Below are 16,020 nucleotides of genomic sequence, written 5' to 3'. Positions count from 1 at the left end.
TTGGGCACTAGACCAGGACTGCCCCTCGGCACCCTGGGAGTGTCAATCCCTCCTCCCCTGGCTGATGAGAACCCATCTCCCCTTTGCTAGTCCCTCCAATGCCCTCTGCTGCATCCACCAACAGAACAATGGCACCAGGCCCTGCTACTGCCCCCTCACAGAGCGCAGGGAGGGGACACCGAAAAACAGACTAAATCTGGCTGGGCCTAGCTCGAGAGGCAGTGTCTTCAGGATGAGCCTGAGGGGAGCTGGGCTCACTTTCAGCAGCACCATGGCCCTTCACACACACTGACCAACTCAGCTTCACAGCTGCTATTGTGTTACCCATTGTACACATGGGGAAACTGAGGCAAAGAGAGGTGGGGAGGCTTGGCCAGTGCCCTGGGCCAGGCAGTCCTAGTGCAGACCACTAGCTCCCTCTGTTTCTACTGAGGAAAGTATTTCTCCCCCAAGGAAGGGGTGACGGCCACCACCCCATCCCAGCCTCCGTCACTGTTCCCCTAGAGCCGGCACAGCAAGCAAGTCACCAACCCGAACAGCTTGGGAGCTTTAATGGGGCAGGTCAGAAGGGAGGCAGTGCCCCATGTGCCTTGGCCCTGCTGGAGCTGTGGTTGGCAGGGGGTGGGTTACACGCTCTGCTCTGTAGTTCAGAGATGGCACTGGAGGCTGACAATAAAGGGTATCCCTCACCCCAACCTGCAGGCACTGCTCCTTGGCATTTACTTCTCCTCCAGCGCACTAGCCCCCGCTCATGGGCCCTCCTCCCGCAGTGGGGCCGGCCATTCCTCAAGGAGCCAGAAGGGAGTGCTCATGCTTTTCTTCTAGTCCTAAAAACTGAACTCCCCCCCGACAACTATTCCTCAGCCCCCCACTACTGGGGATGCTGCTGGCCAGTTTCCATCTGTTACCACAGGGCCTATCCAGCCAGCAGAACAGTCTCAACAGCTCAGGGACCACAGGGACGCTGTGGGCTGGAGGTTGAAGCCACATGGCTCTAGGCAAGGAGAGCTTTCACTAGCTCACAAGCGGCTCTCAGCCAGGGGGCGCCCCATGTCAAACTTTCTAAGCAGCATGGCCAGCCTTTCCCCTCATTCATGGGGTCACGACTGGCATTGAAATCTGGCCCAGCCATCCCTGTATGACAGGGGCATCTGGGCCAAATTTCAGTGCGTGTTGTGACGGGGCATACGGGGTCTTCAATGCTGAAGCTGAGAAATACTGCCCTGAACACCGGCTGGATATTAAGGTACGTGCTTTTAAAAGGTTTTCTAGCCTCTGCTCCCTTGGACAGCAGGATCAAAGGACTGATTTATTTCAAGTAGAATCCCCTTTATTGAAATCAATGTATTAATGGCCTCAGTTCCCTCTAGATTACATTGGACAGTCCCATTTTGTAAGGGGGTGGCTTCACGTGGTTTTTTTTAAGATTCAGGGGACATGACTCAAGAAAGGTTGAAAACCCGTCTTAGACTGAGCATCAATCCCTCTGCACCACGGAACCTGCCAAGGGCCGCCAGCTGCTACAGCGCTTTCTGAGTGTGCGTTCAATCTGTCCCCACGCATGGGCTTAGAAAGGCTAGCAAGGCCCAAAGGGGTCAGAGTTTCGCTGGGAAAGAGGTTCGGACATCATGCATGTACAGAGAGGGAGGTGAGTGGGCCTTGTGACTGCTGCAGCATTGGCCCTTCTAGCTGGCAGCTCCCTCTAGTCCTTGCCCTGCCTGCCTGTGTTTAGACGGGAGCTGATGGGCTTGGTTAACAAAGCAAGAGAGCAGCTCTGGGTGAGAAGCTGAGAGGGACCCACTGGCCAAATGGACTCACAGCACAGACATGGAGAACCACATACCTGCCGAGATCTGAGCGCTGGCTCCAGCAGAAGGACTTGCAAGGACTGATGACAACCCCAGCAGCTAGAGCAAGGAGTGTGACTGCACTGCCAGCCAGGGGAGTCCTGCACAGGAAATGCTGGGGCCAGGCAACTGCCTAGACTCAGCCCTAGTCTATAGGATAGCTAGGTCTTGCTAGGTGGGTCATACTAGAAGGTCCATATCCACCTCTGGATCTGTGCCCATGGTACATGGTCCCATAGCGGTCAGGGTCCAAGGCACATGGCCACATATTTTAGGCCCCATATCTGCTCTTGCCATCATCATATCTTACCCCTTGAAAGTCTCATAAGATCCCACACTCGAGCCCCAGAAGGTAAGTGATCAGAGAATGGATTTGCACATCCCACCTCCACCCCATCCACAGCACTGGCCACTGTTAAGGATTCACAGCCCCAGCCCAACTTAGGATCTGAAATGGGTCCTGGCTGGCAGTTCCCTGGTAATGAGCTTAGGTTCCCTTCTCACCCCTCCCTGGTGCTAGCTGGGTAGGGAGGAAGCCTGAGCATTGATGCCTGTAGCAGACACCTGGCATTAGCTCCACAGGGTGGTGCAGGGACGGCGTTACTGAAGGCAACAACATACAAGGACCTCATTGGTCAGACCCTCCCTTCCTCTCGGCCAGAAATCCAGTGGTCTCTCCCCCAACGATAAACCCTCAGCAGGCTAGTAAATGAAAAGGTTCCTGGCCAGCTCCCCAGCAGCCCCCTGGTGTCACAGTTCAGTCTTCATCTTGTGCATCAAGTCCTTCTGGTCAATCTTCTCCAGGTCCTGGTACCACCGGTTGTATGCCAGGAGTGCCACATTCTTGGCTGCCACAGCAGCCATTTCCATGGAGCTGGCCACCCACTCCACACCGTTGAGGTAGAAGAGGTTGTCGTGGAGGATGATGGGCGGGATGCTCTTGGTGGAGTCATAGTGGGGGTAGGCCTGCCATTCTGTCACCTGGACTGAATAGTAGGAGCGGAAGAGGGTCTTCAGCTGTTGCTTGTCCAGGGGCTGCTGGGAAAGGACCCGCCAGATGGCGGCCTCCTGGGGCTGCTTGCGTCGGAAGGTGCCTGAGATGTTGACAGGGCAGATGTTGTCCATGGCGTTGAAGAAGAGGTCAGGGGAGTCAGTGGTGAGGATGCTAGCGAAAGGGAAGAGCTTGGGTTCAGGGAAGCCGAAGTAGGAGGAGTTGAGGTAGCCGTGGATGACGGAGGTGATGGTGGGATGGAAGGAGCCTGGGAAGTCAGTGATGGGGGGGTCAAAGTTCTCAAAGGTGATGTTGCTCTTGCTGGAATGCAGCGGCGTGGCGATGACCACCATGTCGTAAAAGGCCGAGGCTTGGCCTTCGTCATCCTCATAGTGCACCTGGTACAGGGCTTTCCCGTCTGCAAAGGGACAGCACGGAGACTCAGAACAGCCATCAGCCCAGATCATCGTTTGCCAACAGCATCAGGTTCAGCGCTCAGGAAGGTGGGGGCACCGAAAGCACAAACCATAGCCAGGCAAAGCATTGGGCACACTCCCCACCGCCATCCTGACCTGCAGCCCACCTCAGCTCTGCCAACGCACCTCAGTGCTGACCTGCACCTCTCTGCTATTCCAGTCCGGCCCCCCCCGTACTCCCACTGTATCTCACTATTAGACTGCAACATCCCCCCCCCCCCATGTCCCCATTCCAGTCCTGGGGAGTCACCTGGCAGATGGCAGAGCAGTCAGGCAACACGGGATCATGGAGCAAAGGAGACAAACTGTGGCTGATCAATAAACTTTCCCATTCCCATGGCAGCAGACGGGGCTGGGGTAACAGTCTCCATCCCCAGCACAGACTGGAGAAACACCTGCTGCCACAGAGATGCCGGTATCTCAGCGCAGAGCTTTTGAGCCACACTCTAGCCTCATTTCACCCTCTGGTGTGAGAGGTCTGCACTGCAGCCTCCCATTTCGCAGCTCTCCCTCCTCATAGACCTGTCCAGCCACAGCCAGCTTGGTCTGGGTCAACAGAGACAGCCACAGCCAAAAGAAGGGCACCGGTGAAGTAGGAGCCAGTGCCAAAAAGACTAGACCAGCAATCACCAACTCATTCATTTGTAGTAATAGAAATCAAGGGCAGATGCTAAATGTGTTTGCCTGAGTACCTGTGTCCTATTAGAAGTTTGTAACCAATGTAACCAAATTAGTTTGTAGATGCTAATTCCCTTTCATGTCGTCATTGCCTTATATTATGTACAGCGTTCAGTAAACCTTAAGATCAAAGATTTGAGACGCTGCAGGGAACTAATAAGATTACGTATGTTGTCTTCAGCTTATCTGTTTCTGTTATAACGAATGATCGGCTGTTGTCTTATAGTGTAACTAGATTAACTATGTATGCATAGGAAAGAGAAAATTAACTTCAAAGCAGTGGTCCACAAAATACCTGCATTGCCTATTCTTCCTCGGAGGAAAGCCCAGCTGTGACAATTTCTGTGACGAGGCTTGTCAGCTTGCTAGAGAGCTAAAAAGAGAAACCTCTGGCTGATCCTTTCATCTCTAGTCTGCTGAACTTTGAACAGGGAAAGTTTAAGCCGTGGGACTTAGATCTTCCAAATAGTGATTTGGAATACCCTGGAAAATGCATGGAAAGACTATCAGACTTTCCATCTAACCTGCATTTGGATTCTAAACTTTTGGGATGATTCCAGAGAGACTTTTACAAGCCAGCAGATAACACCTCACTCCTATGATTCTGATCTAGGAACACTGAAAATCACTTGTATGTATACAATTTCTTAACCGTTCAATAACTCTCTTCTTTTCTTAATAAATCTTTTGTTAGTTTACTAAGGATTGTCTGACAGCATGATATTTGGGTAAGATCTGATTTATATTTTGACATGAGGGCAAGTGTCTGATCCTTTGGGATTGGTAGAACTTTGCATATGGTGAAATGGGTTTTCAGTAAGCCCTTACTACATTACACTTGGTTGTCTGGCAGGGAGCCAACGTCTGGAATGCCTAAGGGAGATGGTGTTTGGCTTTTGGTTAACCAGCGCGGTGCTACAGAAGCTCTAATCTATGAAGCTCTAATCTAATTATAGAATAAACTAGGGCTGTCGATTAATCGTGGTTAACTCAAAAAAATTAACTGCGATTAAAAAAAATGTATCACGATTAATCACACTGTTAAACAGGATACCAATTGAAATTTATTAAATATTTTAGGATCTTTTCCTATCTTTTCAAATATATTGATTTCTATTATGACACAGAATAGAAAGTGTACAGTGCTCACTTTATAGTATTTTTTTTTACAAATATTTGCACTGTAAAAATGATAAACAAAAGAAATAGCATTTTTCCATTCACCTCATACAAGTAATATAGTGCAACCTCTTTACCGTGAAAGTGCAACTTACAAATGTAGAATTTTTTTTTGTTACATAACTGCACTCAAAAACAAAACAATGTAAAACTTTAGAGCCTACAAGTCCACTCAGTCCTACTTCTTGTTCAGAAAACTGCTAAGACAAACAAGTTTGTTTACATTTACGGGAGAAACTGCTGACTGCTGCTTATTTACAATGTCACCTAAAGGGAGAACAGGCGTTCGCGTGGCACTTTTGTAGCTGGCGTAGCAAGGTATTTACTTGCCAGATGTGCTAAACATTCATATGCCCCTTCATGCTTCGGCCACCATTCCAGAGGACATGCTTCCATGCTGATGATGCTCGTTAAAAAAATGTGTTAATTAAACTTGTGACTGAACTCCTTGGGGGAGAATTTTATGTCTCCTGTTCTGTTTTACCAGCATTCTGCCATACATTTCATGTTATAGCAGTCTTGGATGATGACCAGCACATGTTCGTTTTAAGAACACTTTCACAGCAGATTTGACAAAGCCCAAAGAAGGTTGTGAGATTTCTAAGGATAGATACAGCACCCAACCCAAGGTTTAAGAATCTGAAGTGCTGTCCAAAATTTGAGAGGGAGGAGGTGTGGCGCATGCTTCAGAGGTCTTAAAAGAGCAACACTCTGATGCAGAAACTACAGAACCTGAACCACCAAAAATAAATAAATAAAAAAAAAATCAACCTTCTGCTGATGGCATCTGACTCAGATGATGAAAACGAGCATGTGTCTGTCTGCTCTGCTTTGGCTCATTATCGAGCAGAACCAGTCATCAGCATGGACGCATGTCTTCTGGAACGGTAGTTGAAGCATGAAGGGACATATGAATCTTTAGCGCATCTGGCACATAAATATTTTGCGATGCAGGCTACAACAGTGCCATGCGAATGCCTATTCTCACTTTCAAGTGACATTGTAAACAAAATGTGGGAAGCATTATTTCCTGCAAACTGTAACCAAACTTATTTGTCTGAGCGATTGGCTGAAGTAGGACTGAGTGGACTTGTAGGTTCTAAAGTTTTACATTGTTTTATTTCTGAGTGGAGTTATTTTTTGTACATAATTCTACATTTGTAAGTTCAACTTTCATTATAAAGAGATTGCACTAGAGTACTTATATTAGGTGAATTGAAATATACTATCTTTTGTTTTTTACAGTGCAAATATTTGTAATAAAAAATATAAAGTGAGAACTGTACACTTTGTAGTCTGTGTTATAATTGAAATCAATATATTTGAAAATGTAGAAAACAGCCGAAAATAAATAATAATGGAATATCATTTATTTAAGTAACAGTGTGATTAATCACAATTAATTTTTTTAATCTCTTGACAGCCCTAGAATAAACCACCAGTTTTGGGGAGTGTCTACCCTGTTTCTTGCAGTCTGTCCTGTGTGTGGCACTCTCAGTGTGACCCATCCCAAGCACCCTCACATCGATGCTTTACAGTACCATGACAGCACAGGGAGAAGGCATCCACCCAAACCTAACAGGAACAAATGGGCAGAGCAGGGGGAAATGGCAAAGGCAGAGGGCAGGCAGAGGAGAAGGGAATCTGAGGCCTCTCAGCCTGCCTCATCCTGCCATCAGATCTGCTATTTTCTGCCCTCTGCTTCCCCCATTGTTCTGTTCATGCCCCTCAATCCAGAGGCAGAAGGGAAATGCACTAATCCTAGAGATACCCCTGCCCCACAGGCCCCTAGCCCTACAGACTCAGACCCCACCCCACAGGCTGACAGTGCTCATGACAGACATACAACCCCCAATGTCAACCTCCCCCCCCAGCGAAGGCGGGAGCCAGGAGGCCCAGCTGGCTCACCTGAGCTATGCAGAGAGACACCTGTCACCTTGGCCTGGATCACGTTGGCTTTAGTTAGCTTCAGCAAACCTGAACACACCAGCTTGTTGCCACCTTCCACAGCCCACATATTGCCCTGAGCCCCTGCCAGCGACATGGCCCCTGGGAAAAGAAATAGGGGGGATTAGACTCCATTTGCAGAAGGGACGCATTTCCCCAGGATGCCTGCTCCCAGGGAAGATAAATGCTGGTCTTTGGCTTCATATGTCCCAATGCCAAAGCGTCCCCAGGTCCACGGAGCAGCACCAGCTGCCTGCTCCAAGGAGGCTCCTGGAGACTTCGCAGGGCAGAGCATGAAGACAGCACTGGCATGGCCAGCCAGGCCTCACCTGCAAAGGCGGGCACGAGCACCGACTGGCCGTAGCTGGAGCGCAAGACGGCTGCGATGACATCATCAACGAAGCGCTGCGTGACGCCCACCTCCAGCAGGGACTCGGCCACAGAGCGCTGCGTCATGTTGACAAAGGTCTCGCCGCCCAGCGAGTGCAGGAGCTCCTCCAGGTTGGAGAAGGCATAGCCATGTGCCTGGTACTTGTAGATCCTGCAGGAGGCGAGTAGAAAGGGAGTCAGGAGCGGCGCACACACCCATCCTGGCCCCTGTGCCAAGCCTGGAGGGCTAACGTGCCCTCTCTCAGCTTGGCCACCTGGTGACAGAGTCCCCTGGGGGATCGGGCATAGCACCAGGCCTGGGGCCGAGAGGCGGAAGGCCACACCCACACCCACTCCCTCCCCTCCCAGAAGCACTGGTGCTGCCGAGCCATCCCATACCTCATGAACTTCTCCATCACCTCCTCCACCCACATCTGCAGGCGCAGGAAGCTGATTCCATAGTGCCACCAGAGCCGGAAGAGGTTAAGCAGGTACCAGTCCGTCTCCTCCAGGACAAACTGCTCCCCACTGAAGATGGCGCTCTTCCCTGCCACCTCTCGTCGGTGCTTCAGGCCTGCAGAGGGTGACAGAGAGAGAAGCTATTTCACCCTCCTCTCTGAAGTCAGCCATCCAGAGCACGGGGGCCACAGGACAACAAGCCTTTGCTGTATAGACTGATACTGCTGATGGGCCCGAGTGCTGGCAACCCCACAGCAAAATGCCCCTGTGCGTGGGGCGGGGATGGGGTGAAGTGTCAGGATGTTGATCCTGCCCGCAGCCCGTACTCTTCCAAGCCCAAGTCCCACAGGGCCCCCGTCATGCCCCTCTGCTATCCCAGTCCTGAGACCTGTGATGTCCCTCAGGACGAGGGAGTGATAGGGCTCGAGTGTAACAAACATAGAAGGCAGGTTGTTGGCCACTCTCCGACCCTGCAACTCCCTGGCCCTCTAGCTCAGAATGAGGGGCACAGCTCATGCCAGGGTCTATCTACGCCCTGCCTTGGGTCGAGCGGTCAGGGAGCAGGAGTGCCGACTACACCAGCCCTTTTTGAAGGGGATTCAGCTCATCAAGTTGGGATGTCACATCAACCTGGTGGGTTTGGCGATGCTGAGCCCCCCCATCCTCACCACACTCATGACTGACCCCTAAGCTAGGTGGAGGCCTAGGTGTCTGGAGGGGAGGGGAATTTGTGCTGCAAATACCCCAGCCCTGCAGGCTGGAGCAGAAGGTTTTTCCTGAGGAGCAGAGTCAGCACCGAGAACCTTCTCTTCCCAAACTCCAGGGAAGGGGCAAGCACTCCCCGGGTGCACCAGATGGGAGGGGCAGCACTCACCCAGGAGCTTGACGAAGTCCTGCATGTGTAGGCTGAGCGAGTGGATAGAGGCGCCACCGCACTCGTACTGCTGCTTGTTGACGAAGATGGTGGCCAGTCGGCCCCCCTCGCTGCCCTTCTCGTATACATCCAGCTGCACCTGTGGCCCAAAGTGCTGCTGCAGGAAATAGGCCACTGCTGAGCCACCTATCCCGGCGCCCACCACGGCTGCCAGCAGGGAGGCAAGGGAAACAGGCCTGTTAGACACAAAGCACGTACCCGCAGCTTTCACCACGGCCACAACAGGAGGCTGCTTTCGCAGGGAGACGCAGCGTGTACAGAGGGGACCCCAAAGCGTGGGCCATCCCCACACACCGCACCAGATCAAGAAAGCCTCTGTCATGCGAGACCCTGGGATGGGCTTGAGCAGTGGCTAGGGCTCCCCAGGCAGCAACTCTAAGGTACTCCGCTCCTAGCGAGCCAGCAAGAAGGCTGGGATCAAAATAAAACCGGCCCCAGGCCTGGGAAGGGCCGAGGAACCTGAGTGATGGGGGAAACTCCATGTAAGGGGACAGCAAGGGTCAGAGGTGTCCGTTACCAAACGCCAGACACACTCAGTGCGACAGCAGAGTCAGCGCAAGCATCAGCAGCCCGAGGGTCTTTCCTATCTAGAGGCTAATTCAGCTAAACATCTGACTGGACACATGCCACAAACCAGCCCTGACCTGGGGACGGAGGGGAGCAGACAGACACAGGAGCAGACCACCACCTTCTGGGCATGTGTCGTAGGTCAGCTGTCTGGGGGACACTCAGATCAGTCCCAATCTCCTGGCAGCTCGAGGGCTAGTTTGGCCACAAACACGACCCTTGCGAAGGGCACTAAGCAAACCCGACTCGCCAGGTCCGGGGCACCCTAGCCCCCTGAGAACTGGAATGCTCCGAGTTATTTCTTCTTTTACCCCCCAGGTGAAACGAGTGGATTCAGGAGGAGAGAGAGAGACACGCTGCCAGGAACCTAGCACAGCACAGGCGAGAGCTGGGCAGGTAACACTGCTACCAAAGCTTCACCCACGCACCTCAGTCCCGATGAGCGGCACCCATGGGCGTAGTGCTCCCCAAGTGCAAGCCTCGGGCAGGCGCAGGATTCCCCCACCCCCGCACACATGCAGCCCCACTGGCCCGGCTGGAGGTGCCCCGTCCATACAGAAGTCAAACTACGCCAATGGCTGCACCCCCTCCCCTGACAGGCGAGCACTGAAGGCCCACAGCTCTGCAAAGCTTCACCACCCGGACCACAGCAGCCCTTGTTGGACCTGCTGGTGCCCCAGAATCCTGGCCCTCAGCACCCCGCTGTTCTTCCAAGGCTGGGTTCTCCCCCCACCCCCATTGCCAATGCCTCTTCGGCCCCTGCCACTCCTTGGCCTCTTCTGATCAGCGGCTCCCCCCATTCATCTTTTCTATTGTCCTGATCTCAGTCTCTCTCCTCCATTCTCCAGCGAGGAGGAGCCGCGCCTACCTATTTTGCCAGGCGGGGCATCCCCTGCTGCAGCTGAGGAGGGACCTGCCAGCAGCACCCCCAGAGCGACAGCTGAAAGGAGCCGCACTGCACAGGGCAGCGGCTGCAGCTCAGCCATCATGGACGATGCGGGGGGGAGCAGGAGGCTGCACCAAGCAAAAGAAAGAGAATGCACCAATCCAGCGCGTGCAATCAAATCATCGCCAGCCACGCCGCCCCCGGGCACAGCGGGAGCCGCCACACCCCAGCCGGCTGAGCACGGGGCCCTCGGGCCGTCTCGCGGAGCCCGCCGAAGGCCGCGGACGCCGCTCATTGGCAGCCCCGCCCCGCCCGCTCCGTGCGGCTGACCCCAGGGTGCACCAGCTCCGGAGCCTGCGGAGGGACCTTCTTAAAGGGCCCGCGCCCCGAGAGCGAACGCGCTGCCGTGCCTGCCTCAAGAGAGCGCCCGGGCCGGCTCCCGCGGCAGGTCAGCCACCAATCCCAGCTTGGGTGCCCTGTGTCTCTCTCCAGCTTGCTGCGAGCCCTGCAGAATTCACGGGGATGGAGCCGGCAGGGCCCTATCGCCATGGAACAGGCTGCTGCTAGCTAGACAAATTCACCCATGGCCCTGATCCTGCACTGTGGACACGGGGCCGTTGCAGGGGGGCTCACGGGCGGATAAAGGCCTCTCAGAGAGGGCTTTTTTCCCCTCTTAAAGCCAGATCCTGCAGCTGGGTCCCCGTGGGTGGACCCCTAAGCCCATGTAGAGCCCCGGAGAAGGCAGTGGTGCTCCCAGCTGCAGCTGGCACAGGGCTCTACCCACCCACCCACCCACCCACATCCAGTTGAAAGATCAGGGCCTTCTGTTCCACAGTGAGGTCCCTTTCCCTTGTGTGCATAGTCATCTTCACCCACTGCACCGTTTGGCTTGCAAACATGGCAGGGGAACCTGCAAAATAAATAAATACAAAGTTTCCGTCAAAATTACAAAAAAGAAGAAAGGAAAAGGAAATACAGCACATGTCCGGTTATCTGAATTCCCTTGATCCCAAAATTCTAATTATTCAAATCCACAGTGCGTCCCGCATGTAACCCTCTGTTAGTTAATAGCCCTTCCATTTATCTGACTGTGTGGTTACCCAACGGTTTGGGATGACCCGAGCCCATGCGGAAAAACAGCAGTGTACTGAATGTCTTGGGTTGGGGTCTGTACAGTCTGAACATAGGCCTGTTTCTTTAAAGTAAAAGTGATGCAAAGAAAATGACGTGTTAATAATGCGTTGTGGGGCACTCTGGGAAGTGGCAGCTGGGAGCCACCCCGCATCCTCCTCTGTGAACAGCTCATGACTCCACACGCACTCCCAGCTGCTTCCTGCCTACACTTTCATTTACGCTGTGGCAACCATCCCCTCTCTCTGCAGCTTCAGGTGATGGTCCTGGCAAGTCAAAAGGTAAAGCCAGCATCCACCTTTCCAAAGGGACACTAGGGACAGGCAGTCAGGAATTCAGCATGTGCAGCAGCCCCCTAGCACCAGTCAGGCACTCAGGCAGGAGAGTTGAGAGTAACATGCATCCCTATGGGGCGGGTGCCCTATACAGCCAAGTCAATTGCCTGTGCTCTGCTGCTGCCATTCTGGGCTGGTAGGCAATGCAGTAGGCTACTCCCCCACTTCTGCCTTTGGAGAGCAGCTTTCTAGGCCAGAAGTGAGATGAACTGGGCAGGGTTAGTGAACATTTTATCCTCCGCCTCCACACACAATTGGGGTTTTTTAGCCTGATTACCAAGCTCTGCCCCCCAGTGAGGCTCAGAATCATCGTGACAGGACGAGAGGAAGCATGGCAAGAGGGAATTATTTCTCTCTCTCTTAGAGGCTCCAGTCTCTGTAGCGTCGACACAAAAAATTTAAGGTGTGCTACAACAGACCAGTTCAGATCCTTTTGTCTCTGGGAGCAGGGAGAATGTCTCTGCAGCAAATCCCACCCTTTACTTCGAACGGGCTGAAAGGCTCCAGCTTACTTACAAGCCTCCATGAAGGAGAGATGGCCGTTCCCAGAGCTCTGCCCAGAACAGTTAGCACATGCCTGGCCAGCAGTGACCCCTGGGACTTGCTGTCAGAGCAGCAGCCAGGATCTGACATCACCAGGGGTTAGAACATTCATCTTTCTATCTACTATCATAATACTCCATCCAAAGCACAGAACATCTAGTACTCTGCTGTCCTCTACGACCCTTCTCTGAAAGGACAGCCTTGATTCACTCCATGTCATCAGAAGTCAGACTAGTGGATGACAAACTTGGACATCAACTTTTAATGTTTTTTCCAAGTTGCCACACAAAAGAGCCATGGGTGGAGAGCTCCAGCTTCCCCTATCTGGCTTTACAAGTGTGGCAGGTGGAAGAGAGATGTAATCCTAGCAACAGGACACACAACTCCATACCCTCCAGTCACCTTACCCATCTCTCCCATTCATGAGGCCCACTGCCAGGGCCAGAAGGAACTTAACCCAATACCACACACAGGAAATGGAAATTGAAGTATGTTAGCCTTCCATGTCCTTCCTTCTCTGCCAGGTATGCGACACTGGGGTGTGGCTGTTGGAAGAGGCGAGTCATTGATAGTTATAGGGGGACTTGAAATGTTGAGAGGGTGAGAAAAGAAAGCACTGGCCCAAACCCTCCTCTCCCACCCCCTTGCTACAGAGATCTGGTTCAGGAAAATTGAGGTGGTTCATGGGGTGGAACCCTGGGTATTGGTCCCCACAGTCTCCTAAGGGATGTACAATACTTTTTATCTTCAGAAAGACATGGTGTGAATTCAGCACTTTGTGAAGATGCCAAATGTTCTGTCTCCAGGGCTGCCAAAGTTCAGCTTGAACAGGGGCATCTTCCATCACACTGTCCCCTGCCTCCTTCCCAGCACAGGAATAGACTCCGGGGCTGAAAGGGGAGTCCTGTCTCCATGGCCCATTGACCCTTGGCTTCTTTGCTGAGACTGCCAACAAGAATATCAATCAGTGCCCGTTGCAGTGTGTGAACTAGACCCATGTCCTCTAGCTACTAGACAGACTCCCCTGCTTCACTCAGACATCACCCCAAACTCCTATTACACAGGCCATCAGCCAGCCATCAGATGGGAACAACTTGGTGGGCTGGGCTAGGCAGCCAACCCGACTTTGAATTAGTGACTGAAAGCGAGTGCACCCCCCTTGAATGCCTCTATGTCAGCTTCTCACACAAACATCTCCATGCCTTCATCGGCATGGCGCCTTGCACATGGAATGGCTCCTACCCTCTCCCCCTTTAAAATCCTCCGTGAGATTCACTTCTACTGCTATGCTTCTAAGAAGTCAACCAGGCAATACAGCTATCCTTAACTCTGTAACCCTCTGACTGTTTTCTCATTCATGTCCTCTCTCCCCACTTCTCTATGGTTCGATGCATTCACTAGAGTTATTTTTAATTAGACTGCAAGCTCACTGGGGCAGGGACTGTGAGTCTGTACTGTGTCTGTCATAGTGGGACCCTTCTCCCAATAAGGCCTTTGGCTGCTACCACAACACTAAGAGTGAAGGCCTGTTTTCATGCCTGCAGATCCCAAAGCCCTATGGGATAGAGTGCAAGCTGGATTCTAGAGTGACTCATGCAACAGTGGCATTGCTGACTAAACAACAAGGAGTCCATATGGCACCTTAGAGACTACCGAATGTATTTGGGCATAAGCTTTCGTGGGCTAAAACTCACTTCATCAGATGCATGGAGTGGAAAATACAGTAGAGCAATATAAATACACAGCATATGAAAAGATGGGAGTTGCCTTACCAAGTGTGTGTGTGTGGGGGTCAGTGCTAACGAGCCAATTCAATTAAGGTGGAAGTGGGCTATTCTTAACAGTTGACAAGAAGGGAGGAAAAATCACTTTTGTAGTGCTAATGAGCTCAATGTAATCAACGTGGCCCATTTCAAACAGTTGACAAATTGCTGACTAAGTTTCAGTTGCACACTCTACCCTAGGCAAGTCAATGATCCAGTTTCTATCCCATAGCCCAAGGGTGCGGGTGGGGTTGGCACTAGGAGTTGGAATTTCTAACTGGAGCACACTGGATAGGAGCCAGTGCAACAACCAACCATGACCCTACAGCACCATGTTTATATCATCATTACAGTGCCTAGACAGAGCAGTACACCACACCGGAGGCATGGCATGGCCACCTAGGGATAGCACTTTGCACTGAGAGGCAGGAGTCTCAAGCTCCACTCACAGTCTCTCTCTCAGCCACACAATCTATAGTCTGGGTGTTGCTTTACAGCGAGATGGTTGGTCTCTAGAAGGACAACAGCTACAGGCAAAAGGTTTTGGTTGGAGGAAACAGGCCTGAGAATTACCTCTGCTCAGCCATATCCAACACCAGAAAGGCAAACGTATCAAGCCAGGAACTGCTATCCTAAGAACCACTTAGTGCAAAGCAAAATAGAGAATCACCATTACCTAAAGAGCAGACACCTCTGCAGTCTGCTTTAGAGTTCTCTTAACCAGTGGCTCTCAACCTTTCCAGACTACTGTCCCCCTTTCAGGAGTCTGATTTGTCTTGCATACCCCCAAGTTTCACCTCACTTAAAAGATACTTGCTTACAAAATCAGACATAAAAATACAAAAATGCCATAGCACACAATTACTGAAAAATTAGTTACCTTCTCATTTTTACAATATAAATTGTAAAAAATCAATTTGAATATAAATATTGTACTTACATTTCAGTGTATAGTATATAGAGCAATATAAGTCATTGTATGAACATAAGAATGCCCCTACTGGGTCAGACCAAAGGTCCCTCTAGCCCAGTATCCTGTCCTCCGACAGCAGCCAGTGCCAGGTGCTCCAGAGGGAACGAACAGAACAGGTAATCATCAAGTGATCCATCCCCTGTTGTTCATTCCCAGCTTCCGGCAAACAGAGGCTAGGGACACCATTCCTGTCCATGATGGCTAATAGCCATTGATGGACCTCTCCTCCATGAACTTATCTAGTTCTTTTTTAAACCATTATAGTCTTGGCCTTCACAACATCCTCTGGCAAGGAGTTCCACAGGTTGACTGTGCATTGTGTGAAAAAATACTTTTTGTTTGTTTTAAACCTGCTGCCTATTAATTTCATTTGGTGACCTCTAGTTCTTGTGTTATAAGGAGTCAATAACACTTCCTTATTTACTTTCTCCACACCAGTCACGATTTTATAGACCTCTATCATGCCCCCCCTTAGTCATCTCTTTTCTAAGCTGAAAAGTTCCTCCCCTCAGATGGAAGCCGTTCCGTACCCCAATCATTTTTGTTGCCCTTTTCTGAAACTTTTCCAATTCCAATAGATCTTTTTTGAGATGGGGCAACCACATCTGCACAGTATTCAAGATGTGGGCGTACCATGGATTTATATAGAGGCAATATCATATTTTCTGTCTTATTATCTATCCCTTTCTTAAGGATTCCCAATATTCGGTTTGCTTTTTGACCTGCCACTGCACATCGACTGGATGTTTTCAGAGAACTGTCCACAGTGACTCCAAGGTCTCTTTCTTGTGTTGTAACGGATAATTTAGACCCCATCATTTTATATGTATAGTTGGGATTATGTTTTCCAGTGTGGATTACTTTGCATTTATCAACACAGAATTTCATCTGCCAGTTTGTTGCCCAGTCACCCAGTTTTGTAAGATCCTTTTGTAACTCTTC

The 16,020-nt window shown here is 51.3% G+C and overlaps 1 protein-coding gene across 1 annotated transcript; it reads right to left on the bottom strand.

Annotated features, from left to right (window-relative positions):
- Positions 1-534: 534 nt before the first annotated feature.
- On the bottom strand, positions 535-10,630 carry PCYOX1L (prenylcysteine oxidase 1 like). Its single transcript, XM_073355834.1, has 6 exons — positions 10,316-10,630; positions 8,821-9,027; positions 7,887-8,061; positions 7,448-7,659; positions 7,080-7,220; positions 535-3,256 (listed from the first exon to the last, which is right to left on the bottom strand). The coding sequence occupies exons 1-6, from the start codon at positions 10,626-10,628 to the stop codon at positions 2,598-2,600; spliced, it is 1,707 nt and encodes a 568-aa protein (XP_073211935.1). The 5' UTR covers positions 10,629-10,630; the 3' UTR covers positions 535-2,597.
- Positions 10,631-16,020: the final 5,390 nt, after the last annotated feature.

This window comes from Lepidochelys kempii, chromosome 8, assembly GCF_965140265.1.
Source record: "Lepidochelys kempii isolate rLepKem1 chromosome 8, rLepKem1.hap2, whole genome shotgun sequence".
NCBI lineage: Eukaryota > Metazoa > Chordata > Testudines > Cheloniidae > Lepidochelys > Lepidochelys kempii.
The sequence above is the reverse complement of the archived record's forward strand: the minus strand, read 5'-3'. Positions and strand labels throughout refer to the sequence as shown.

Excerpts from the sequence above, each read along its gene's own strand:
- PCYOX1L (XM_073355834.1), bottom strand. The coding sequence starts at position 10,628 with ATGAGCGGCGTCCGCGGCCTTCGGCGGGCTCCGCGAGACGGCCCGAGG. Across the intron at positions 8,062-8,820 it reads GGACTTCGTCAAGCTCCTGG|GCCTGAAGCACCGACGAGAG; the intron begins GTGAGTGCTGCC and ends CACCCTCTGCAG. Across the intron at positions 7,660-7,886 it reads GTGATGGAGAAGTTCATGAG|GATCTACAAGTACCAGGCAC; the intron begins GTATGGGATGGC and ends CGCCTCCTGCAG.